This window comes from Camarhynchus parvulus, chromosome 11 (genome assembly GCF_901933205.1).
Source record: "Camarhynchus parvulus chromosome 11, STF_HiC, whole genome shotgun sequence".
In the NCBI taxonomy this organism is placed as follows: domain Eukaryota; kingdom Metazoa; phylum Chordata; class Aves; order Passeriformes; family Thraupidae; genus Camarhynchus; species Camarhynchus parvulus.
The window spans coordinates 2153765-2180557 of record NC_044581.1 but is presented as its reverse complement, the minus strand read 5'-3'; the positions used below and the strand labels follow the sequence as shown (position 1 = coordinate 2180557).

At 56.4% G+C, this 26793-nt stretch overlaps 1 protein-coding gene across 4 annotated transcripts; it reads right to left on the bottom strand.

Moving 5' to 3' along the window:
* Window positions 1–1608: 1608 nt before the first annotated feature.
* Window positions 1609–25329, bottom strand: KIAA0513 (KIAA0513 ortholog). 4 transcript variants are annotated; one of them, XM_030955981.1, is made up of 13 exons: window positions 25197–25329; window positions 11812–12304; window positions 10685–10784; window positions 10235–10308; window positions 10060–10130; window positions 9402–9609; window positions 8956–8996; window positions 8440–8518; window positions 7803–7880; window positions 6290–6319; window positions 3891–3971; window positions 3538–3632; window positions 1609–3428 (listed from the first exon to the last, which is right to left on the bottom strand). In XM_030955981.1, exons 2-13 carry the CDS (start codon window positions 12159–12161, stop codon window positions 3379–3381), a joined length of 1257 nt encoding a protein of 418 aa, XP_030811841.1. In that variant the 5' UTR covers window positions 12162–12304; window positions 25197–25329; the 3' UTR covers window positions 1609–3378. The 4 variants fall into 4 exon arrangements, with proteins under 4 accessions (XP_030811841.1, XP_030811840.1, XP_030811839.1 ...); XM_030955980.1 differs by lacking the exon at window positions 25197–25329 and adding an exon at window positions 22871–22995; XM_030955979.1 differs by lacking the exon at window positions 25197–25329 and adding an exon at window positions 16872–16999.
* Between the last annotated feature and the right edge of the window lie 1464 nt (window positions 25330–26793).

The following is a 26793-nucleotide window of genomic DNA, read 5'->3' as shown; positions in this document are numbered from 1 at the left end:
CAGCCATAAATCCAGCCGGCTTAGAGGTGTTTTTACAACCAAACCCATCTTGAATCCCCTCTGTTATGAATACTTATCACTCCCAGACACTGCCACAATGGAAAGATTTTTAACAGCTTTAATAGAGAGGCAATAAAACCCCCAGAGCTGGGCGAGCAGCCGTCCTTTGATCCCTCCCGAGGGAGGGAGAGGGGCTGGGAGCTGCTCCCTGTGCTCAGCCTTGAAGGAGCAGAGCTGCAGCAGCCTCTGGGCTGACCCTGGCTTTAATGGATGGGTGGAATCACCCCGGAGCTGGATCAGCTTTCCCAAAGCTGCTGCATGGTGTGATTAACACCGGGCAGGGACGGGGGACAGGGGACAGGCTGTGCCTGCGGCATCCCGTACCTTCTCCAGGGCTCCTCCTGCAGTCCCCACCTGGCCCGGCCCACCTGCAGGGATTTAAACCAAGGCTGCTTCCAGCTGCATTAATGACCCCCCTGGGTGTGGTGACGCCACTTTTTAACTTTTTAACAGTACTGACTAAATTGGCTCAATGGCCACCACCTGAGCAGGACAGGGGCGCTGTCCCTTGGCACTTCCCCAGCAGGACAGGGATGCTCTCCCTTGGCACTTCCCAAGCAGGACAGGGACGCTGTCCCTTGGCACTTCCCAGAGCACAGGAGATCTCCCAGCTCCAGGGTAACTGGTCATTCATGGATCTCACACCCTCTCAGGCTGGGATTCAGCCCCAAATCCCATTCCCACTTCCCTAAAGTGCCCCTGCAGCCTCCCAAACCAATTCTAAGCACCCAGCCAGCAAAACCAGGAAAAGGGAGATGCCAGGGGGCACCTGCTGCAAAGGGCACGTGGAGCTGGGCAAATACCTCAGGAACAAGCCCCTCCCTTCCTATACACACAAACTTATCAGGCACAGCCAGGTGATAAGGAATTCAGCAGGTGGAGGAAACAAAATTGATCCCAGGCTCTTTGTTTTCCCCAGCTGAGCAGTCCACACACACCCAAGGAAAACACCAGGGAGAACATCCAAGCTTTGGGGCTGGTGGCTTTCCCTCCTGCATGAGGGTAATTCAATAAAAACAAGGACAGGGAAAGGTCCTTCCTCAGAGAAACGTGGCTACCAAGAGATGTTGGGCTAGCAAGACAGAAACCAGCCCTGCAGGACAAGGAACAGGCTCAGCTTGGCCACCCAGAGACCTGAGGGGACGTGGACTCTGAATCCTGGGTGGAATGTGACATTCCCAGCCTGCTAACCTAAGGGAACATCTTTTCTTTTAATAAGATAATACTGAGTAATTGATTTTTAAATACACTGAAATCAAATGTCCCGAGGCCAGAGCAGGATCCCAGCTCTGCCGTCAGCTCCGAGGCCACTGGCAGAGATGGAAAGCACAAGGGAAAAGAAAATAAAAATGAAATCTCCTTCAAGTGACTCTCTGGCTCCAGGGCAAATGTGAATATCTCTGTAAAAGGTACAACAATTTTTCTCTATTAAAAAATAGATTATCAAAAGGGAGAAGCTGGTGAAGGCAACAGGGACCACTGAGGCTGAACAATGTGGAGAGAATCCATCTGCTTAAAAAACACAACAACAATTGAGCAAAAATATTCATTTCTAAGATAATTTATTCCAATCTCTCTCTCTCTCTCTCTCTCACATCCCATCCTTCACACAGTCCCAGTCAAGGAGGGTTTATGGCTATTTTTTATTGGATTTTAATTGTTTTTATAGAAAAATACACATGCAAATAATATATATATACTTCAGCGCTGAACATTTCTTTTCATGTTGGAAATAATAATAAAGAAATGAAGGAGGATTTGGGAAAAGACCTGAGTGGAGACAGAGACAGGGAAGGCCACGGGGATGGGATGCTCCAGGATGCTGAGCTGCTCATGGTGCAGCACATTTTATCCAGCAGGAAGGGGTTTCTTGGCACGAGGGACCAACATCAGCCCCTGACCCCAAAAAAAACCCTTCCCCCGTGACTCTGCCCAGCTTTGGGAATGGCCAAGCTAAAATTGGTGCTGGATTTGTCCTTCCTACAAGACCCAGCATGGATTCCATCCCCAGAAGCAAGGGAAGCCCAGCTTAGGTAAAAGCATCACTTTGATGCTTGGAAATGACACCAGAAGCCAAGAGCTACATGGAAAAATTATCCTTTTATGCTATTTCCTATGGGATACAGCTGGCAGCACAGGGAAAATGGATTGTTTGAAACCTGGACTCGTGTTTCAGCATGATGTTTTTGGGGTGAGACTGTTGCACCCTTGGCTGTGCAGGGCTGGGGGTTTCTGCCCCTGTGGGCTGCTCCTTGCAGAGGGGAGCAGCGATGTCCCCATGTCCCCAGCGATGTCCCCGTGTCTGTCCCCGTGTCCCCAGCCTCTCTGCAAGCACCGTGCCAAGGTCCAAGGGATAAAACAGATCTGCTGTCCCTGGAGCAGAGCAGGAGGTGTCCTTTGGACAGGGCTGTTTCAGGTTTGATGGATGAGCAGCTGGAGCAAAGGAGGGGGCAGAGAGCAGCAGCCTGGGGAAGGGGGACATTAATCTACTGCCACAGGATGCCAGGAGGCTTTGGGAAATGTCACAATTCAGCAGCATCCCGACACTGACAGGGCAGCAGGGAGAGGGATGAGGTTTTGTCATCTCCTCCCAAGCCAAGCAGAGCTCCTGTGCCTCTGCCTGCAATCCTGCCCAAGGCCATGGCTTTTTTCCTACTGATCCAGGCTAATGATATGGAGCAAACTGCTGTCCCTCTGCCCAGAGGTACAAACCCACCCAGGCAGCAGCACAGCAAAGGCTTCCCAAGGGAAGGATTTCCCTCCAGCTCCCAGGGAGGGTGGCAGCAGCACTCTGCCATCCCCAGCAAGGCCCCACCCTGCCCATGTCCCCAGGCAGTGGTGACACCCTGCAGACAGCACAGAACCTGAGTGGTGCCTGGGTGCAGCCCCAGCTCCTGGCTGTGGTCCCTGCCACCACCTCCTGCATCAGCGAGGGGACTCCAGCAGGGAAGGGCAGCCTTGGATCCCTCTGGATTTACCACCAGAGACCTCAGCATGGGGGGGCTGCACTGCCACACTCTTCCTGCTTTCCCCTCGTGTTTTGTTTTGCTTTTCAACCAACCAAATTCACTTTTGGGAGTGTCTACTCCGACAATAGAGGCGGGAGGGTCTGGCGAGGGCGGGGGCTGGTTGGCTCCTAAGTCTACAGGCCGCCCTGGGGCAGCTCTAGAGTTTGATGGACGATCATGCAGGTTTTATTGCAGCTCGTGGGTGTGGTTTGGTTCGTAGGTAGCCCAGCTGCAGCCTCAGGTAGCCCCGGGGGTGGGCTCCTCTCCCCTCCCCACCTGGCCGGCCGCCATCTCCACCTCTGCCCGGCGGCTACTCCGGGGCCATCTGCTCGATGTGGTCACTGAGCAGCTTGTATTGCTCTGGGAAGGAGAGAGAGAAGGGCTCAGGGAGGCTGCTGAACCACCCCATCCACGCTCCATCCCCCCAGAACCCCAGGAAGGGGCTGCACGTCCCCGGGCTCTCCCCTACCTTCGTCCAAGTTGCCAATGGTCGCCTGCTTCTTCAGGAAGTCACTGCAGAGCTTCTTGTTGAGGCCAAACGCCAGCATGTTGTGGATGAAGGTGCTGAGGGAGGACAGAGAGGCTCTGGGTGAGAGAATGGCCAGGCTGCCCCTTCTTGCCCCCACCTTCCTCTCCCTCTCCACAGCCCCTTGCAGCAGGCACTGGGATGATGCTCAGCTCGGTCCCTTTGGGTATTCAACAGAAGGGGCAGGAGCAGGTCCCAGGGAGAAGCATCAAAGATGCTCTGCGCCATAAGGGATGTCCCCAGAGGGGGAACAGCTGGGAGGTGTCCCCAGGGGGTGGTGCCCGTGCCCTGCTCACCCCAGCTGCCCGAAGGTGATGTTCTCGTTGAAGCGCAGGCTGTCGTCGCGCTCCTCCTGCGTCATGTGGCACCACTTCTCCCTGCAAGGAACAGGCCAGTCTGGCACCACTCTGTCACCACTGTCACCTCAGGACCCCCTGCCTGCTTCCTCCCACCCTGGGCCACGTTGCTGAAGGACAGGAAAGCACCAAGAACCCCTCGGAGCACAGGAGAGCCCCTGGGTGTGGCGCTGGGTGTTGGATGAGCTCACAACATGGATCCATCTGCAGAGTTCTTGCCCTGGAGCAAAGCAAGAGATGCCCCAGGAAAAGAAAACCTTATTCAACCTTGGCTTTGCCTGGAAAGGCCCTGATTTAGAGCTAAAGTAGCATTGGTCCCTCCAGCACAGAGCTCACCTTCAGTGCCACCGTGGGCACGAGGAGGAAGCAGGGATGGCCATCCCAGCAGGGCTCTGCTGAAGCCCCCCAGCCTGGGAGGGCGACAGGGGACACCAGGCAGCTGTCCCTCACCTGCAGCAAGGCTCCAAGTCCCCAAATCCCTGCCAAGGTGCTCCCCAAACCTCCCCCTCGGACAGGGCAGGAGCTCCCACTGCCCTCCCCACGGGCCAGCGGTGCCCTGAGGCTGCCCTGGCTCCACTCCGGCTCCCTGCAGCTGCAGCAGCACCTTCAGGGCTGGAGGGGTTAAAGCTCTGGGTGTTTGCAACCAGCTCTGGGCAGGGGCAGAGTGCCCAGCCCGGGAATGAAGCCTGTGCCACAGGGATGTCACTGCGGTGGTGGCAGCAGGGCTCGGTGCACGCATGCCAGGGAAACTACAGCTCCAGGGTGAAGCCAGCCCCTTCCCAAGAACCAGGAGAGGTTACAGCCAAGGATAGGAGGAGGAGAAGCGAGGAAAAACAGGGACAGGCAGAAGAAAAATGGAGGAGAAGGAAGAGGAGAACACCAGGAGAAGAAGGAACACTTGTAGCTGGCCAGAATAGCAAGCAGGAAGGGGGGAGCTGTGCTGGGGGGAAACTGGGATAGAGGGGGTCTCACCCAAAATCCAGAGGGGCTGGCTCAGCCCCAGTGTGGCTGGAACTGGGAGAGGATGGGGGCTCAGCCAGGCTGACCCCACAAAGGGAACCAGTCCCCACTAAATCACCCCAACCCAGATGTGCAAAGCTGCAGAGCTGAGCCTGCAGCCAGCAGCTCATTGTTTACAGGGCTCTGGAAATGCACACAACATGTTTCAGGGTTTTTTTTTTTAAATAAATGAAGGTGTAATTTCTCTCAGATAAAGCTTAGGATAGCAAACAAAACCCACAGCCAAATGCAGAGGCTGAAAGGAGAGGGGAAGAATGGAATTAAGGGGCTTTGAAATCTGGAAGCAAAACTTCACAGACCCCACTGGCTCACTTACAGAAGAGGCATGTTTGTAACTCTTTTTTTCCTGCCTTTTTATGTTTTGGAGGGAGGAAGGAGGGAGAAAAAACATTATCAAAGTGACCCAGAAAAAAAACCTGGCCATGTTTCTGGCTTATTATTGGAGAGTAACATGCCTGGGAAGGGAGAAAACCCACATGTGGCTCCACTCAAAGCCTTTGATCTTCACCAGCAGGCCAGGAACAGGGATGAGGAACCCCCTGGGCTGTGGGGTTGTATTTTGGGGTATCCAGGGAAGCCTTGCTGTGCCTGGAAGTGCTGAGAACTCTCCATCAACTCCTTCCTCTTCCAGCAGCCGCAGGGTTTCCCCCCACACAGCAAACCCCAGCAGTGACATTTACACCATCCCTCAGCCAGGACATTCCTCAGCCACACAGAAAATTCACTGCCAAGCTTCCAAAACTCCTCATCCTCTTGCTAATGCCATCACCTGGAGGGATTTGCCCCCAGACCCCTCACTCCAAGAGAGCAGTGACTGTTCCCAGCTCGTGGCCCCAAGGACACGCTCCCAATCGTGACATGCGGCCCTCCCCATCTGCAATTTTAATTTTGTTAAGGGATGGCAGCAGAAAAGTGCATTAAAAATGGAAAAGGAGCAGCTTTTCCAGCTGGCAAAGGATCCCCAGCACCTCAAAGTGGCAGCAGAAGCCAGGAGCAAGCAGGACGGACAGGAGAGGGGGATGCTTTCTACACAAAGAGACTCAGTTCATGCCCAAAACCTGCCCAGAGGGATGTTCCCAACGAAATAGCACAGCTTGAAACCATTCAGGCTCCTGTTTAAGAGCCACATGAAAGAGGAGCCAATGTAAACCCCTCAGGCCCTTGGGGAGGGCGATGCTCCGGCAGCTGCTCCTCCTCCTCCATGGAGAAAGGGCCTTGCAGAGCCCCCCAAAACACATCCCCCCCGCCCCCAGGGCAGGATCTGGACCTGAAGGGAGCACCAGCCTGCGGACACTAAGGAAGGACAGGGACAGACACACCTCTTCTCCTCTTCCTCCCCAGGGTTCCCTCTGGAGCGGCGGCAGAAACGGGGCCCCAAAAGTGGCGCGTGAAAAGGTCATGCAAGACACGGGGGTGGAGGGGAACGGAGAGAGGAAGAGATGGAAGAAGGTTGTTAGAGGCAGAGAGAGAGGAAAGAGAGAGAAAAAGAGGAGTTTAGTTCTGATTCCTTGCCCCCCTCCCCTGCCCTCCCCACCCAGAGGAGGAAAATCCCCCCCAGGTCTCGCAAAGGACAAAGCCCGGCCACCCCAGAGATGTCCTGGTCACCCCAGCACAGAGGTGACCTCAGCCCCATCCTCATGGATCTCCTGGGCATCTGCCATGGCCAAGGACCGACCTGGAATTCCAAACCCAGCCCCAGCCACGTCCTCCCAGCAGGGATTTCAATCCTCAGCTCACTGTAAGGATTCTGCATCCTCTCCAGAGGACTCAGCGGGGTCACCACCACCTCCCAACCCCCTGAGGCGCTCAGGATTCTCCAGGCTGCAGCTCCCAAAGCTCCTTTGGCAGCCAGGCTTGCTCCTGCAGCCGAGGCAGGCTCAGCCATCAGATTAATTGGGAGAGGCACTGGGAGCAGGGAGCAGCTGCCGGTGGCGTCTGTCCTTGGGAGGCACTTGCTGCTGCTAATTTGGGGCTTAATCAGAGCAAATGCAGTTATGGCCACACTGCTGCTCTACAGGCTCTTCCCGTGCTTGCTTGAGAGGAAAAGAGGAGAACAGTAAAGGGGAAAACAGAGATTGATCCAAGAGCTGAGCCTGGCACAGCATCCCAGGGTGTGAGCCAGGGCTGCTGCGCTCGGCTCGGGGTTTGGGGGGACCGAGGGGGCTGGCAGAGCTCTGAAATGGGAAAAAGGGGCAGCTCCTGGGCTCCAAGGAGAGCTCAGACCCTCAGGCACTGCATGGACAGCGGGAGGGGCTGGCTGGGAGTGGGAAACTGCTGCCAGGAGAGGAGGGAGAGCCTGGAGCCCTCACACAGCTCCGGGTGCAGCGAGAGATGGGCACAAGCTTGGTGAGTGTCTCACCCACTTCTGCACCCCCTGACACGAGCAGCCCCTTCCCTGGCAGGTTTATCCCAATTTTGGGGGCTGGCAGTGCCACCATCCCCAGCTTCTCTCCTTGCTGCTTGCTGGCTGCTCCTGGGGACAGCTGGGACATCCCCTCCATCCTGGTGGCTGCACTGAGCGCCTCCCAGACCTGCTGGCAAACTCAGCACCAGCAGCCTGAGCCTTGCCTGGGATTTCTGGGCACATCTCTAGGGTTTGGTTCCCCCAAAAATGCTTCACAGCAAGCAAGAAACCCTTCCTGTTCCCAAAGCCCTGCCAGGCTGCAGACCTCACCAGCGCACCCCGCTGCCCAGTGCTCCCGGCAGGATTCCAGTGGGGATGGAAAGCAGAGCATTTCCCCAGGGCTGGGTGAGCTCAGGGCTGTTGGGAGGAGCTCCCTGGGGGGCTGGAGGGGACACAGGGTGTCCTTTTCCCACAGGGACGTGTCCTACCTGGTGGTGGGGGATCTCTTCCTGCGCTCGCAGTGCACGGCGTCGAAGAAGGCGGCGTTCCAGAAACGGAGGTTGTGCCTGCAGGGAGGGAGGGAATGCTGGGAACGGCTAATTGGGATTTATAATTAGGAACCATAGGGTACCCAGAGCAGCTGTGGCTGCCCCTGGATCCCTGGAAGTGCCCAAGGCCAGATGGATGGGGCTGGGACAGTGGAAGGTGTCCCTGCCATGGCAGGGGTGGGATGGGATGGGATAATGGGATGGGGATGAAGGGATGGGGTGGGATGGGATGGGGATGATGGGATGGGGACGATGGGATAGGATGGGATGATGTGATGAGGATGATGGGATGGGATGATGGCATGGGCATGATGGCATGGGATTTAAGGTCTCTTCCAACCCAAACCACTCCAGGATTCCACAATCTCACCCATCCTGTTCCTGAGTCCTCCCAAGGGTCAGGGTGGGCCAAACAAACCTGGAGCAGCCTTTGGTGGCTGCAAACGCACGCTCATTACACAAGGGACGTGCCAAAGCCAAGGCCAGCTCTGTTAGGGGCACTGGTGACCATCTGGGGACATGTGGCCAGCAGGACAAACCCTCCCCAGGCAGGAGCCAGCTGGCCCCAGGGCTTTACCAGATCGGCTGCTGCTTGAGGTGCATGTACAGGTAGATCTTCTCCCCTTTCTTCTCCTCCTCCGGGCTCTGCAGGGACACTGTGGGGACACACGGTCACACACCAGCACCTGAGGACTCCCAGCTTCCCACCCATGTGTGATTTTGGTGGCTGAGCAGCTGGGATGGGTTGCAAAGCAAACACATCCCTGCAATGGGAGGAGGAGCTCTGAGTGCCCTTGGAGGGCAGGGATCAGCCCTGAGGAAGGCAGGGATGTCCCAGGAGGACCCTGGAGGGACTGGACCACTTTGGGGAGCGCACACAGCTGCTGGGGGAGACTGGTGCACCACCAAAGCCCAGGGGCAGTGGGTGCCCAAACCTCTGCAGCCTGTGACACTGAGGACAAGATCCTCACAGGATGAGAGCTGTGATTGGAATTTCAAACCCAGCCCCAAGGCATTCCAGCATTTCCACCCCTCTCTCCTTCCCCAGGGGTGCCTTGGCCATTCCCATTTCACCAGAGCTGGCTGCACTCACCTGTCTTCTTCAGCTTCTCCTTAGGTTTGTCTTCACCTTCTCTGTGGCACAAGAAATCAATGTCAGCTCCAAAAATCCTGTTCCCCCAACAGCCCATGGTGCCCTGGCAGAGGGAACCTCATTTGAAAGACTCCCTGATCCCATGCCACCATCCCCAGGGCCAGAAAGGTGACAAAGAGACAGTGAAACAGCGACATCCCTCCCCTCAGTACAGAGATGAGGCAGAGCATCACCAGCTTGGAACCACACAACTCCATGGCTGTCTCAGTTTTGAGACAAATCAGGAGGAATCAGGACAATGGCCAAGGGAAACAGGACTCCCAGACCATGAGGTGACAGGGACTAAAGATGGGACCAGGCTCTCGTGGCCATGGCAGCCCCATGGTGGCCCCACACCCCTGGTCATGGCATGGTGCCAGCCCAGCCCCCAAGGGAGTGGTACCCACTCGCTCTTTTTGCTGCCAGGACCCTTCAGTTTGGTCTCCAGGCCCCCAAAGAAGCCCTTGACGTTCTCTGTCTTGGCTGAGGTGTTTTTCAGCAGCCTCTCTGCAATGTCCTTCTTCTCAGCCAGCCAGGTGTTCGCTGACTTCAGGTACGAGTCGATGCTGCCCGCAGGCTTCTCCTTGGCCTCCAGGGGCAGGGCCTGAGGCTTCCCTGGGGAAAATGTGCCAGGAGCTCAGTGGGCACACAGCCCTGGGTGCTGCCAGCTGCTGGGGACCTGCATCCAGCTCCAGGATGCACCACCAGGAGATGGGAACGCCCCAGATCCCATCCCAGCTCCTGGAGGTTTTTATTTTTATCCTCCCCACTCCCATTTTGGATAGAAAATCCAGCCCCTCATGGAGGAGCAGCCATTGCACACCAAACAATAAACCAAGGTGTTTCTGGGCTGGGGTGTTCACATCCCACCCTGGGGGCTGTCATACACAAATATTCCTGGCTGGAAGTGAGCACAAAGCAGCATCCCCACCCCAGCGAGGAGTTCTGCCAGGTTTGCGGGGATTCTGGGCTCTTTTCCACCTGGGGCACCCCTCCAACACCTTTCCCACGCACAGGACACATTTCACAGCAGCAGAGCCTCCCCAGGGGTGCAGGCTCCCTTACCTACGTAGTAATAGGTGAAACACATGGTCATGAGGTTCTTGGCAGGGCTGAAATCGTCCATCTGGTGACACCTGGCACAGAGGGAGGGCTCAGTGAGGATGGGAGCCCAACAGAGCTCTGCCCCCAGGGCCTTTTGGGGGTTCCCACAGAGCCCCAGAGGGCCCCCAGGACTTACTCAAAGAGCACGAGGGCGAAGGACTGCATCAGGCGGTAGAAGGTCTGCTCTGAGACACACTTGGAGTTGCAGCGCTGCAGGGACAGAGCCCAGGGGTCAGCACAGCAGCAGGGACAGCCTCAGCCCCCAGCACCCCCCCCATGGCCAGGGAAAAGAGCACTCATGGCTGGGACTCCCAGCATTGTGCCTGTCTGGGTTTGGGGTTTTTTTTAGGGAATAGGATGTGTCCGAGTGCTGGTGAGATTTAATGTTAAATAAAATGAGTGAATTCTCTCCCACGTTGCATTTAACTGCTCAAAATGCATTTATTCACTCCTGTGTCTCCCTCTGCTGTGGTTCCTCACTTTCCTTGAGTTCCTGCCTTCCCAAAATACCCCTCTGGGGCATGATTCAATCCCCCTGGCCTGAGGCAGTTGCAGGATCCCTGCTCCTCCCCAGCACTGCCCTTACCTGGGCGCTCACGTATCTCGCAAACCACTCCCTGCCCTTCCCGTCCTCGCTGCTGCACAGCTCCCCAAACCTGGCCTTCTCCTCTTGGTCCAAATCCTCTCTGCAACAGAGAAAGAATAAAAAGCATCATTAAAGCCAAGGATGTGACCTGCACCCCCCCTTGGCATCAGCATCCTGGTGCTGGAGGAAGGCAGAGGAAGAGGAGGAGAGGAGCATCCATTTTGTCATCCCTCACCTTGTGCTGCTCTTTTCTCCCTCACTGGCAGGAGGGAAACCAAAGGCAGAGGGAGAAGGGAAGAGCCAAGGACAGTGTGAGCAGAAACTGAGCTCCAGAGACAGGCAGGGAGCCCCAGAGCAAAACCAAGCCCTGTTGCTGCTCCTCACGCTCCGTTTGCTGCATCCAGCCTGACACGGAGCCACGGAGAGCTGGGGGATGCAGGGCTGGGGGCACAGCCAGGGGCTGCCACAGGGTCCCTGGGCACGTGAGAGCCACTGGCTCTTCCCTGAGCATCAGTGGGGAGAGGGGATGGGGACAGTGAGCCCCTGGCATGGGAATGGGGACAGAGAAGAAGGGAGGGAAGCTGGGGGTGGAAGATGCAGCCAGGAGAGGAGTGCAAGGAAAAAACCACTGTAGCCGTGATATTTCCTGAAAAATCCTTTCCTTAGGAATTTTTCTCCTGAGAAGCTGAGAGGCCCCAGGAACAAAATGTAAACAATGGTTATCTGCTGCTGTGGGATGCAACAGGTGCATCTGTGATTGGTCTCATGTGGTTGTTTCTAATCAATGGCCAATCACAGTCCAGCGGGCTCGGACTCGCTGTCTGAGACACAAACCTTTGTTATCATTCTTTCTTTTTCTATTCTTAGCTAAACTTCTAATGAAATCCTTTCTTCTATTCTTTTAGTATCGTTTAAATATAATATATATCATAAAATAATAAATCAAGCCTTGTGAAACATGGAGTCACATCCTCATCTCTTCCCTCATCCTCGGACCCCTGTGAACATGGTCACAAACCACATCCCCCCAACGCCATGAAGGGGAAGGACAAACTGCTGCTCCTGGGGTGGGAAAGCAGCCAGATCCAGCCCCGTATCCTGAGATGTGCCTGGCCCTGCTCACTCACCCCCCAGTGAAGATCTTCTCCACGTAACCCCGCATGAACTCGCGGCGCTCGTCCCGCGGCGCCGACTCCGAGCTCTGGCTGGAGGACAGGGACTCGTTGGAGGAGGAGCGCCGGGGGCCCCCCCAGTGCTGGGGAGAGCCCCCCATGTCATTCTCGCTGTCTGCTGACTCGGTGGCATCGCTCTCCTCCGCGGCCACATCCCCTGTGTCCCCCGTGTCGCCGTTGTCATCCCCCCGGTGGCTGTTGTCGCTGGGGGCAGCAGGAGCAGCCGGCTCTGAGGGGTCACAGGCGGGCGTTTCGCTGTCAAAGTCAATGAGGTTCCCTACAGGCACATCCAGAGGGGCCTCCATGGCTCCCCCAGGGGATGTGGCAGTGCTGGGGACACTCTCTCCTCGTCCTTTTGTCCCTCACTGGTGTGTTGAGGCCATGGCTGGCAGGATGCTGGCTAAGGCAGGCAGGACCTCCCAGCAGGGCACGGGTTACCACAGCACATCTGAAAGACACAAAGAGGACAAAAGTGAGGACAGGACCCCGGGAAGCCACCACCATGCAGCTTGGGCAAGGCCACCACCCACAATTGTCCCCAAGATGTCCCCCAGCACTGAGGGACAGACAGAGCTGGCTCCTCTCCAGCAGCCACGTGAATCAGCAATCCCATGGAACGCTCACATGCCAAGGGCCCTGCTCGAGAGGGTTTTCCATCCTTTAGCCCAGAAAAGGGACAAGCAGAGCCTCAGCTCCATATGTCACATTTGGGATGTGACATCTCGTGGCCTGACGGGCAGAACTGGGCTGGCAGGAGCCAGCAGCTGGGAGGACACTGGTGGCTCTCCAGGGCAGCCCTGACACCCTCCTGTCCCTGGCCTCTCTCTGCTCAGGGCTCTGTCTGACCCTGCTGGGAAATGGGATCATCCCCAGGGTGGAGCATCCTGGAGCTTAACACACACAGACTGAGCTGGGAAGGGGATGCTGGACACCACAGGAACTGCAATGGGATGAGCATGCAGAGCTCTGGACTGCAGTTAAGGGGTTTGGCACCCCAAATTGCAAAGGAGGTACAGGGAGCACAGGGATGGGGATGGACCATCCTGGACACTGCTGCAGCAAAGGAGGCAAAGAGGCAAAAAAAAAAGAGGCAAAAGAGGCCACCCTAAAGCTGCCCTGTGTCAGAGAGTCACTGATGTACTCACTGAGGGTGATTCTGCCCCAGGAGGAGGCGAATTGTAGTGTCTGAAACCCTGCAGACACTGCAGCATCCGGGCACAGGCAGGACAGGAGCAGGGACAGCAGCACAGGTGACAGTGACAAACCCAGGGCAGCACCACAGCAGCGCTGACACAGCCCCTCTGCCTTCCCGGGCACTGATCCCAGGACACAGGCAACCACTCCCAGAGCAGAAATTCCCCAAAGGACCCATGTCCAGTTCATGAGACAAACAGGAGATCAAGCTGAAAGCAGATCTGATGTGTTTCCCCAGGCACAGCACAGTGGGAAAACAACCCCTGGGCTGCAGGAGCAGCTGCTCTTCAGCAGCATCCCCCTCCTCCTCCTCCTCTCCTCCAGGGACCCTGTGGGGCACTGGACAGTGAGAGAAACACAGCTCCTTGAGTGGCTGGGACAGCAGGGACAGAGAGAAAAGTCACCTGGGGTGGCAGAACCCCTGCAGCCACCTCAGCTGGCAGCTTCTGTGCCAGCTTCCCTGACACTGAGCCCCTGGCACACACCCAAAGCTGCTCCCAGGAGCTGCAGGGACACTGCTGAGCTCCAGGAGCTGGGCACAGCTTGGCTCCTGGGAGAGGAGCAGCCCAGGGCTGCAGCACAGCAGGGACTGGCAGTGTTCCCTTGGGGATCCAGCCAGCTGCAGCCTGGCTCCATGCCCTGGCAGTGTGACCCATCCCAAACCACCCCTCCAGCTGCAGGGACCTGCATCCATCCCTCCATCCATCCACCATCATCCATCCATTATCCATCCATCCATCCATCCATCCCCCAAAGGTTCTCAGCACAGAGCCCAGAAGAGCTTCAAACCCAAAACCAGCTGCAAAACCAGCCCTGACCCCACTCCACAACCTCCAAATTGCTCCAGCAGGACAAATCCAGGGAAGAAACAGACAAAATTCCAAACAAGAGCCTCAGGTCCCACAGTTGGCACCTTCCACTCATGGACTCAGCTCAGCTGCACATCCCAGCATGGCCCAGGGGTGTCCCATGCCTGGCTGGGTCAAGTGGGACAGGAAATGAGGGTTCTGGAATGAAAAGGAACTTTTAGGCTGCTTGGCAGCCTTGATCCAACATCCTGAGCTTCAGCATCATCCTGAAATTCAGCAGTTCTGACTTTAACCATGAAACTCAACCAGACAAGTGGAGGCACCAGCCCAGGAATAAAATCCATGAATGTGCTGAAGCCATGCTGGGAATGCCACAAGAAAACCACAGTGCCCTGAAACTTTGGGAAACGCCTGGTTTTACTAAAAACAAATGCTGGAGTAGATGTGAAAGATTCACCTACAGCTGCACATTGTACAAGCAGCTTTTAGCCATGACCTGCCCTTGAATCCAGCATTCCTGGCTGGATCTCCCAGCATCCCTAAGCCCTGCATGGAGTTTCCCCTGGGGGCTTTTTCCAGGTGCTGAGGTCAGGTTTGAAGTTTCTCCTTGAGGCTTTTTCCAGGTGCTGAGGTCAGGTTTGCTGTGGGGCCTCAGCGATTCGCACCTGGGCAATGGGATCCAATGCAATGGAAATCCCAGTGGGGAGCAGGGTTTGGCCAAGCTGTGCCCCAGCTCTCCTCTCTCTCCAGCCCAATGCTCTGCTCCCAGCCTGTCCCCAGAGCTGGATGACAAACTGAGATAATCCCGGTTATCAGCTCGGGCCGTGGGTGACATCCCACGCGGTGACACTGCTCCAACCCACACACTGCATCCTGCACAGCGACTGGAGCTGTCAGGGATGACTAAAAACTGTAATTAAAGCAAAGAAACCTCTGGCTGCCTCCTCGCGGCCTCACCCCTGCAGTCTGGCACCCAGACACGGAGTGCAGGAGCTCTGACAGCCCCCGGGGGCACTCAGCTCCGGGAAAGGGGAAAAGCCACAACCCATGTCCCTGCAGGACTCGTCTTGGCAGCCCAGAGGGGACAACTCTGCTCCTTTGGGCAGAGCCAGAGCTCTGCAGAGAGCCCTGGCACTGTGTCTGTGCCAGGGCCGAGGGATGCTCAGGTGGGCAGCACCCGGCCCGGCCAGGGCAGGGTTTGTGCCCCGTGATGCTGCACAGGTGATGCCAACACATCCCACGCCTCTCTGCCAGCTGTGCCAGGGCACAAATCCTTCCCAGGCTGCAGGAAAGGGGGCAGAATGCTGATGCCCTGCAGAGGAGGCAGCCCCGGGGACACGCCGGGAGGAATCTTTGGTGTCACCGCTGCTCGGGGGCTGGCAGAGTGCCATGGCTCGCTGCTGGCATTTCTCCACGCTGCGGCCCTCCCGGGAAACCCTCCCCTGTCCCATCCACCCCGGGGGTTCGCGGCGCCCCGGCACGGGTCTGACACGGGTCTGACACGGGTCTGACACGGGAGTGCCACCCGCTCCTGGGGCTGGCGCTGCCCGGGGACACCGCACCCGCTGTGCCCGCCCGGCCGGGCTCTGCAGGGGCACCCTGGGCACGGCTGAGCGCCTGCCAAGGAAAACTCCGTGTGCCGGCCGGGAACAGCGTGTTTCCTGCCGGGAACTGGTCAGTCTTGTTCCCCGTGTCCCTCCCCCGGGGACAACACCCCTGCACAGGGTCACGGCTCGGGGCTGCGGACCCGCTCAGTGCCAGAGCCCCAAACGCGCCCTCAGTCCGGGGGTACCGCGCTTATCCCCCTCCCAGCACCCCACTGAATTTAAACACACAAACCTCCTTGTTTAAACACATCCTGGCGCTTTGGAGAGCCGAAATTCCCCTCGCTGGGCTGGCCCGTCCCCCGGCCGCAGATCCCGGGGCCCGGACGCGCTCCCGGTTTTATCGGGGGGGCTCCGGCTGTGCCCTGGCCGAGGCACAGCCCTGCCCACAGCTCTGCGACCCCCTAAAATAATCCCCTGGATGCCAGGGGGGTACCTGAGAGCGGTGCCAGGCGGGGCAGAGACCGCACACGCTCGGTGCATGCCAGGGTCAGCTCCCAGCCCATCCTGAGCCCCCACCGGGATCCCAATCCCTGGTGAGGGAGGATTTTTGGCGTGTGATTTTATGTGTAGATTTCGAGGATCTATTCCCCAGCATCACCTCCTCTCCCGGCCCCAGCGCTGGGAGATCCAGGCGGATCCCTCCCCTCCCCAAGCCCGGCTTTAGCTCACACGGGGCGCTCACAAACCATCACCCAGCCCTTAAACCGGAGCCATTTCCCGGGAATCTGAAGCCCGGCGAGCTCCCAGCTTGCCCTGCTTCCCTTCCCGGAGAGCCTTTTCCTTCCCCCCGCTGCCATCAGACACCAGATGGCAGCTCCCCATCCGCCCGGGCTTGCGAGGAGAATTAAATGTCCCTTGAATAGACCCGAGCTGCGTAAGCCGGGCTTTTGTGCGAGCAGCGGTTTCTCCTTTCACACTTCCCAGCCGCACAGCTCCCGCACAGCCACGGCCACATCCCCCGGGAGCCCCAAAACGGGGCTAATTAGTCCGCAATTCCCATTTTTACCAGGCTAAAATTCCTCCCGGGGGGGGCCGTACCAGGCTGCGTTTTGGAAATGAGCGTCCCGAAAAGCACACGCGGGATGGGGGGGGTTCCCTGCCCCGACCACCCTCAGCCCCCCATTCCCATGGGAAATGGGGAATGCTGCTTCCAGCGCCCGCGGGGGTGCCCGGGATGGAGCCCGGGGACACCGGGAGCACCGGGGGATCCTTCCCAGGAACGATGCCTGCATCCCCCGGGATGTGCTGAGCCCAAATCCAGCTGGAAAAAAAAGCGGGGTATCCCCTCCCCGAGCGGGATATGGGGTCAGAAGACGGACTAAAGCCCAGCCAAGCGCAGGCCTGTCCCCAGGCGGGGTCACGGCGCCATCCTCATCCTCATCCTCCCTCCTCCGTCGCCCTTTACCTGCAGCCGGGAGCCCCGCAGCGCCTCGGCTCGCCGCTGCCCCGGCAGCATCCGGCAGGCCGGGGGTGGCCGGCAGGCCGCGGACGGGCGCTGGAGGGACGCGGGGACGCTGCTGTCCCTCCTTCCCTCCCTCCCTCCCTCTCTCCGTGCGGAGCTCCGGCGCTCCCGGTGCCCACGCGCGGCTGCGCGCTCAGCGCCGGCTCCGGGAAAGCGCCGCGGAAAAAGCTCCCGGTGCCAGCCGGGCACGCTGTGCCGGCTCCCCAGAGCCCTTCCCGCGGCACACAGCCAGCGTTTCACCCGGGGAAGGGATCCCCACCCGGGGGGGAATCCCCATCCTCCCCCAAAACCAGCCCCTGTGCGCCCGATGTTGAGAAATATTAAGGAAAATTAAGTGGGATCCCCATCAGAGAGGAGTTCTCCAGCCTAAAGTAGCTGCACAGGGAAATATGGACCAAAATGGTGTGGGGTCCCCATTAAAAGGGGGACAAAATCATCTTAAGTGCCTGCAGGTGCAGATAGCCAAAATATCGAGGAAAATGAGGTGGGGTCCCCATTAAAGAGAGATTCTCCAGTTCAAACAAGCCTAAATACCTGCACATGCAGATATCCCAAATATTAGCCAGAATGAGGTGGGGTTCCCAGAAAAGGGGAATTCTCCAGCCCAAAACAGCCCATCTGCACCCTGATATCTGGGATATTCAGCAAAATGATGCATGAGTCACACCAAGGAGGGATTCTCCAGTCCAAACCAGCCTAAGTCCCACCATATCCCAAATATTAACCAGAATAAGGTGGGGTTCCCATAAAAGAGGGATTCTCCAGCCCAAAACAGCCCCTCCAAGCCCCTGTGCACCCTGGTATCTGGGACATTCAGCAAAATTAGACATCACTCACACCAAATTCTGCAGCCCAAACCAGCCTAAGTGCTGGCGCATGCAGATATCCCAAATATTGACTAAAATAAGGTGGGGTCCCCATTAAAGAGAGATTGTCCAGCCCAAACCAGCCTAACTACCTGCACATGCAGATATACCAAATATTAACCAGAATGAGGTGGGGTTTGCATAAAAGGGGGATTTTTCAACCCAAAACTCCTTGTCCAAGCCCCTCTGCACTCTGAAATCTGCAATATTAAATAAAACTGAGCAGGATCCTCACCAAAGGGGGATTCTTCACCCTTTCCTCACCTCTAGCTGGTTTTCAGGCGTCCCCAGCACTCAGCTCCCTGAGGATTGTGGATTATCTGCTCTGCCCCTCCCCTGCTGAGCCACTCTGGGGCAACAGGGCTCAGGTGAGAGCAGAGGTGGGAAAGCCCCGGTGGGAGCAGCACCAGGACAGGGGCAAAGCTCGGGGGAACTGCTGCCCCCTGACAGCGCTGGGGTCTGGCTTCTCCCTGAGCCTTGGGAGAAAAACTGCAGGGGTTTCATGGCCAGAGATGGGAACAGGGCAAGGCTGAGCCCCTGGCAGAGGGGATGTCCTGGGCCAGGCAGTTTTGGGGTGCTCTCCACAAAGGGGAGTCTCTGACACAAAGAGAAGCAAAGGAGCTTGCGGGGGAGGCCACCAAGAGGAGCTCTGCCCTTCCAGCCCTCCCAAAAGGACCCTGGCACTGCCTGCATTAACCCAGAGGGGTGTCCCTGAGGATTTGGGGGAGCAGAGGAGGCTGGAAACCCCCAGATCAGCACAGGATCCCTGCTCCTGCTCATCCTCCCCACGCCAGCATCAGCCCAACCCCGAGCAGAGCCCTTTTCTGTGCATCAGAGCCTCCCCATGGACAGGGAGGCAGGAGCTGCTGCCTCACTCTGATCCGCAAGAAGAGCAAAAACCGGTCAGCAAAAACCTTCCCCTCTGGAGCAGGGAATTGTGTGATCCCAGGGAAACCCAGCTGGGGTGGGCAATGCAGCAGCCCCGGCGCAGCCTGGCCAAAGCTGAGCTCTGCTGCTCGAGGGCAGCCCTGGAGATGAACCCCAAGCCTCAGCTGGGAGGTGTTCAGTGCTCTGGAGGCAGGCAGGGCTGAGGGAGCTGGGTGAGCCCCTCCTGCCACGGAGCATCCTCGTCAGGAGAGCTCAAAGGATGTAATTAGTGTGAAACTGCTCATTGTGCCCTCCATCCCCAGCCAGGGACGCTGCACACCCGTCATCATCATCATCAGCTCATGGAGGGAACAGCTCCCTGTGACACAGCTCAGCAGGAACCCAGGAGCATCCCTAATTGACTGCCTGCCCAGGGTGATTATTGTAATTAAGGCAGAATTCAGGAATTGCAAGTGGCAGGGAAACCCCCCTCCCAGTTCTGACAGGGCAGCATGGGGAGGGGTTTGGTGCCTCCCCCTCTCCAGTTCTTCTTGGTTGGGTTTTTGTTTGGTCTTTGTTTGGTTGGTTTCATTCTGTTTATCCTGCTCGTGACCCTGGGTTTGGAGCATGGCAGGTGGAAATCCTGGGAGCACACACATCCCTGGCACCTGGAGATGTTCCAGGCCAGGCTGGACGGGCCTTGGGGCAGCCTGGGGTGGTGCGAGGTGCTCCTGCCCATGCCAGGGGGTGGAACTGGGTGAGCTTTAAGGTCCCTTCACACCAAAACCTAAAATTCCCATGGTTCTGTGAGGTTTTGTGCATCCTCCACCTCACAGCCCTGCCTGGGAATTCTTCACCTGAGCAAGGAGAGGAGAGGCCCCCATCAGGGACAGGGTGACGGCCCCATCAGGGACAGGGTGATGTCCCCATCAGGGTGACACCCCCACACCTCAGGGGAAGCAGATTTTGTGGAAGTTCCTGAAGCATTGGGTAACTTTTTGCCTCACACCCCGGAGCAGCAGGGCCAGGGGAGGAGCTGGCAGACCCAGGAAGGGCTTTGGTGGCAGAAGAATCCCAGAGTCACAGAGTGTCCTGAGCTGGAAATGACCCCAGGGATCACCCAGCCCCTGAGTGACCCCCAACAGCCCCACCCTGTGCCTGGGAGTGTCCAAACCCTCCTGGAGCTCGGGCAGCCCGGGGCTGTGCCCATCCTGGGGAGCCTGGGCAGTGCCAGCTCCTCTGGGGGAAGAACCTGCCCTGAGCTCCACCCTGAACCTGCCCTGGCCCAGCTCTGTCACTCAGGTCCTGGCCCTGGTCACCACAGGGGTGTCAGAGCTGCCACTGCCCTTCCCGCTGGCATCTGAAATGCTGCTGTGAGGAACGAGATAACAGTTCTGATAAAACCCCAAAGCTCTGGTGAAAACCCCAAAGCTCTGGTGAAAAACCCCAAAGCTCTGATAAAAACCCCCAAAATTCTGATGAAACACCAAAATTCTGATGAAAACCCCAAAGCCCAGGCCCTGCAAGAGCCCAGGGCCAGCTCCTTGGGCAGGGCTGTGCCACCAGAGCCAAAGCTCCTGGAGAGGGACAGGGACAACCAGAGGCTCCAACAGCACCCAGCCACAGCAGCAGGGTGAATTCATTTGCACCAGGATGAATTAATTTGCATTAATTGTAGGAAAACACCCAAATCCCCCCAAAAAACTCACCCTCCACCATCTCAGGGCTCAAAGATTTGGCTCAGCCTCCCAGGACAAGGAAGATGTCAGGTTCCTGGTGCTGGTCGGAGCTCCTGGCCCCTCAAACCCAGCAGCCAGGAGCAGCACAACGCAACCCCAGCGTTGCCACACCAGGGCTGGTTGTGACACAGCTGCTGAGAGCCTGAGTAAGCTGCTCCTCCACACTGACCCTCTGCAAATCCCTCCTAATCCAATCCTGTTTGTGGCTTTAAGCTGCACCCTCCCATGCTGGACACCCCTGTTTGCTCCACAGTTGGGAAAATCCCGGGCTGTTCTCAGTGCAGGGTGGAGATCTGATGCAGAAGGCACCGGTGGCACAGACATCTTTTATGGAAAATCCTTTCCTTAGGATTTTCCCTCCTGAGAAGTTGAGAGGAACAAAATGCAAACATTGATTATCTGCTGCTGTGGAATGCAACAGGTGCATCTGTGATTGGTCTCATGTGGTTGTTTCTAATTAATGGCCAATCACAGTCCAGCTGTCTCGGACTCTCTGAGAATCACAAGACTTTATTATTAATTTCTCTTTTTCTATTCTTAGCCAGCCTTCTGATGAAATCCTTTCTTCTATTCTTTTAGTATAGTTTTAATATAATATATATATCATAAAATAATAAATCAGCCTTCTGAAACATGGAGTCAGATCCTCATCTCTTCCCTCATCCTCAGACCCCTGTGAGCACGGTCACACACCAGAGCTTCCCTCTCCTGGTGTGTGGAGGTGTCTGGGGACAGGGACCTGCACTCCCAGCTCCAATCCCTCTGGCACAACCCCTGTGTGCCACCTGGGCATGGGAAACCTGCCCCTGTGCCAGCCTGGCAGAGCCAGGAGCTCTCCTTTGCTGGTTCTCGTGGTTGGAAACAGAGATTTCTCCACCTTATCCCAACACAGGGGAAGAGCAGGAGGAGATAAACCCTGCTCTGACCTCCAGCTTCCCCCACAAATCCCAGCTGGCATCCAGGTTAGGAAAACAGCCCCAAACCAAATTATTTTGGTGTGATATTCCCACAGAAGGTGCCAGAGCCATATCCCCCTGTGCCGGTGGTCACAAGGGTTTTTGGGATGAAGGAAGAGATGAGACGGGCTCCATGATCAGAAGGCTTGATTTATTATTTTATGATATATACATATACTATACTAAAAAGAAAAAGAAAGGAGAGTTTCCAGTTTCTTTAAGCTAAGAAAAGTAAAGAATGATAACACCCGGGCTGGCCTTGACAGACTGCCAAAGCCAGCTCTGCTGTGACTGCTCACTGAACTAAAACATCCACAGGAGACCAATCACAGACCCACCTGTTGCATTCCACAGCAGCAGATAACCTATTGTTTCCATCTTGTTGCTGATCTTCTCAGCTCCAGCAGGAAAATCCTAAGAGAGGATTTTTCATAAAAGAAATGTCTGTGACATTGCCCACCACAGCCCAGGGCTGGGGATGCTCTGCCCGCCCCGGGGCCATCCCACACATGGATCCCGCATGGGGAGCACACAAAGCTGTGGGTTTGCCCCGGGCTGTCACAGCCTCTGTGATGCTGATTGCTTCAGGGAGGAGAAAGCCCTGCCCTGTGTGCCCAGGGCCAGCAAACATCTGCCAGCACACGTGTGGCAGAGCAGAGCAGGAGGATGGAAATGCTAAAATTACCCTCAGCCTCCCTGGAATCTGCAGGAAAGTCGTGACACAGAGAAGGAAATGTGTTTTATCTTTCCTAAAAGGAAAGCTGGACGTGTTTATAAAGGGAAACACAGGTGGAGAGGCTGGCACAGGCTGGAGCGGTGGGAATGGGGCTCCTTTCCCTCTGCTTCCCCTCCAAATAATCCTGGATCTTGTCTGGATCCACCCAGCTCGGTGCAGGAACATCCTCAGGGATCTGCACCCTGCAAGTCCCCATGGAGCTGGGGAGGAGCCCCAGAGGGACCCAACCCGTGCCAAAGCAGCCCCAGAGGGATCCAACCCGTGCCAAAGCAGCCCCAGAGGGACCCAACCTGTGCCAAACCAGCCCCAGAGGGATCCAACCCGTGCCAAAGCAGCCCCAGAGGGACCCAACCCGTGCCAAACCAGCCCCAGAGGGATCCAACCCGTGCCAAAGCAGCCCCAGAGGGATCCAACCCGTGCCAAAGCAGCCCCAGAGGGATCCACCCCGTGCTGGGTAAAACCCCAACCAGGAATTCCCAAATTCCTCTCCGGAGGCAGCAGTTGCCACCGCAGCCGTGTGTGAAGCAGGAGCCGGGCAGTGCGGGGCCAGCCGGGGGTGGCTGTGTCACCCAGGGCCGTGCATGAGCCCGGGGGCAGCAGCAGATATTGCACAATTGGGGATCTCTGCTCGCTGGGGCTCGCCCTCCTCACCGCCCCACAAAACAACGCGAAAACAGCCAATCTCCCAACTTCTGCCATTCCCCGCCGCAGCCCAGCCCCCGATATTCCCTCCCAGCAGCTCAGCCTGCCACGGGGGACCCCAAAATTCCCTTTTTACCTCCTGGCCCTGGGGCTGCTCCTTCCAGCGGCGATGCCCAGCCCGGGCTGGACAGGGACAGACACAGGGACAGACACAGGGACACTCCCGCCGGCTTTCACCGCTGTGCAATGACTAATTCCAGCTCCGGGTGACAAAGTGAAAGCCAAACAAGGCGAGGCCGGGATGTCCCCGCTGCTTTTCCCTGGCCGCGGGTGCCGCCCGCCGCTGGCAGCTCCGGCGGGACTGGAAAGACCTGTCCGGGCTCCTGCCGGGGCCGCCGGGCACGGCACCGCCACCACAGGGGTGGCAGAGGCCGGCAGGGCTCCTGTCACCGCCCCTGGGGCTGTCACCCACGCCCTGAGCCCGGAGAAGGGCTGGGGACACGGGGGGATGCATCCCACAGCCCAAAGAGGAACCCGAACCTATTTCAGCCCCAAATTTCTGATGAAAACCCCAAAACTCTGATAAAAACCCCAAAACTCTGATGAAAACCCCAAAGCTCTAATAAAAACCCCACAGTTCTGATAAAAACCCCAAAGTTCTGATAAAAACCCCAAAGGTCAGATAAAAACCCCAAAGTTCTGATAAAAACTCCAAAACTCTGATAAAACCCCAAAGCTCTGATGAAAACCCCACAGTTCTAATAAAAACCCCAAAGCTCCGATGAAAAACCCAAACCGAAATTCCCTGGGTCTGCCCAGTGAATGAACACATTTATTAAAACCCCCAAAGTTCTGATAAAACCCCCAAAGCTCTGATGAAAAGCCCAAAGTTCTGCTAAAACCTCTGATGAAAACCCCAAACCTCTGATGAAAACCCAAAAGCTCTGATGAAAACCCCAAAGTTCTGATGAAAACCCCACAGTTCTGATGAAAACCCCACAGTTCTGATGAAAACCCCAAAGCGAAATTCCCTGGGTCTGCCCAGTGAATGAACACATTTATTAAAACCCCCAAAGTTCTAATAAAAACCCCAAAACTCTGATAAAAACCCCAAAGCTCTAATAAAAACCCCACAGTTCTGATAAAAACCCCAAAACTCTGATGAAAACCCCAAAGCTCTAATAAAAACCCCAAAACTCTGATAAAACCCCAAAACTCTGATAAAAAACCCCAAAGTTCTTATAAGAACCCCAAAACTCTGATAAAAACCCCAACACTCTGATAAAAACCCCAACACTCTGATGAAAACCCCAAAGCTAAATTCCCTGTCCCTGCCCAGGGAATGAACACATTTAATCCGTCCTCGAGCCAGGCTGGGCCTGGATACCCCTGATCTGTTCTGGGGCCCTGAAATGCTCGAGGAGTAACCCCAGGGATCCCCCATCCCAAACCCAGAACCTCTGGGATGCCCCGAGGCAGCGCAAACAGCACAGCCAGGGGGAGAAAACGGGGGGAAAACTGCGGGAAATGCAGCTTTCCTTCTCCCTGACATTTAATAACCATTATTGCCCTCTGAGCAGCGGTTTTTGGCAGCACAGCTGATTCTCCTCCAGGCTGGAAAAGCTTTGGAGCCTGGCAGCTGCTCCATCCCCTGACCCTGCACCAGGAACCCCAAAAAGCTCCAAACCCTGTGGGATGCTGGGGTCAGGGTGGCCCTTCCTGAGCTCCCTGGGATCCCCACAGCATCCCCAGCGTGAAAAATGCATGTATTTTATGATTGGCTTTTGGCAAATATTGAAATGAATGTTATATGTGTTGTGTTAGAAAGTGATGCTGTATTAATTCTCTTAAGTAGTGTGCGAAATATAGTTTTAGGTTATAAAAACTGTTAAAATAGAAACGATGCTATATAAGATACTTTGTTTTAAAGAAAGGGCTTGCACTGAGATAGCAGCCACAGGACACCTGAATCTTTAAGAGAAAAAGAATTTATTGCCCTCTTATCAGAAGAAATGAACTTCTTCCCACCTCGAAGGCGCTGTCAGGATTCAGAGGAAGAAGCTGACAATGACCAGACAGAATCCTGTGTTTGAATGGAATTTATGCATCATGGATGAGCTGTATGAATATGCATCAGGCTGTTGCTTTTAAGGGTTAATCCTCTGTTAACTGTGTCCTTTTTAGGGCTCGTGATGCCCAGAAAAAGGTACCCGGCCGTCTGTAACTCTTTGTTTTTATTGTCTCATATCGTCCTAATTCCATTTGTCCGAATTGTTATTACTCTAATTGTGTTACTACTTTTTTTTTTTTTTTTTAAACCATTTTATCACTATTAAACTTTTAAAAATTTTTAAAAACAAGCGATTGGCGTTTTTCGCACGCAGGCTGCTGGGGGAGATCTTTGAGCCCAGAGGATTGCGGGGATGCAGCGGAGCACCGGAGCCGGAGGACGAGGCACTTACCGGGCACGGGGGAGAGGCGCTGACAGCTCGCAGGAGGCGAGAGGAGGAGTTAATGGTGCTGAAATTCCCACTGCCTCCATCGTTAGGGAGGGAAAACGCAGCCGAGCAGCCCCGCTCGGATGCACAAGGTAATTTGTTTCGGATTTAACGGCATCCTGCTTGCCGGAGATGGGAAAAGCTCCTGCTCGCACCGGCCGCGCCCCGGGGAAGGTGGGAGCGAAAAGGGGGGGATTGGAGGAGTTTTGTGGAGGGAAGAACCTGGGCAGGGCTGCGAGAGCCTGAGAGCGCCCAAGTGAGACGTCACCCTCAGGAGCTGCTGGCTAAAAAATGCTTAAAATCAGTTTTCATGTGGAATAGCGATGTTTTATGAAGGGTCTCAGCGAGGTTTTCTCCTGCACACTAAAGCAGCATCACCGTGCTCTGCACGGGGCAGTGGCGCCTCCTCACACAGAACCGGGAGTTTGGGGGCAGGACAGCAGAGGGAGGGAGGAATCCCAGTTTTCTCTGGGATTTAATCCTCTCTCGGAGCCCTGAGCTTTGCAGGAGGAGGTCAGGATTTCCCCAGCCCCGATGTGTTTCCTCCTCGGGGCCTCTTGTTTGTGCAGGAACGTTTCCTCCTGCCGGAAAAGCACTGGGAGGAGCAGCCAGGATGGGCACTCACAGCCCTGCCTTCCCCAGCCTCCAAAACGCCTCTAATTCAGGAATCAGAACCCCTCAGATCATCCCCACCAAAACCTGCACAGCTCCCCTGCACCTCCTGCTTCTGGCTTTCCATCCTGAGCCCGGCCAGGGTTGGGAATTCCAGTCCAAGCTCCAGGTGCTGCTGCTGCTCCAAGAGAGAGAGAAATAATCAAATACAGACCTGGGTGGGGGGGGGTCCCACAGCAGTGAAATCGCCGGGTTTTTCCCGCAGGGCTGGAACAAGGAAGAGATAAACCATGTTTGCCCCAGAGCACAGGCAAACAGCTGCTTATCACCAGCCCCAAGGCTATTGCAGGGTGTCAGGAGAGGTGTAATTCCTCTCCTCTCCCGGGAAAGGTTCTGTTTTCGGCCCCTCTGTCACAGGGAGCTGGGGCTGGAGAGGAGCCAGCCCTGCAGAGCCCCTTCCCTCCCCTGCCACACTCCAGGGCAGGGATGGACTTTGGGGGAAACTGAGGCAGCTCTGGCTCAAACTGCAGGATCACCCTGGCCTGGCTCGCAGAGAAGGCTCCAGGGAGAGCTCAGAGCCCTTGCAGGGCCTGAAGGGGCTCCAGGAGAGCTGGAGAGGGACTGGGGACAAGGGGTGGAGGGACAGGACACAGGGAATGGCTCCTCCCTCCTGCCAGAGGGCAGGGATGGGTGGGAGTTTGGGAATTGGGAATCATTCCCGGGGAGGGTGGGCAGGCCCTGGCTGTGGGTGCTCCATCCCTGGAAGTGTCCCCAGGACAGGGTTTGGAGCACCCTGGGACATGGAAGGTGTCCCTGCCGTGGCAGGGGTGGGATGGGGATGAGCTCTGAGGTCCCTCCCAACCCAAACCACTCCAGGATTCTGTGATAACCCAAAGCTCAGCTGCAAAGGGGCAGAGCCAGACCTTGTGCTGGGTTTTCCAGTGACATT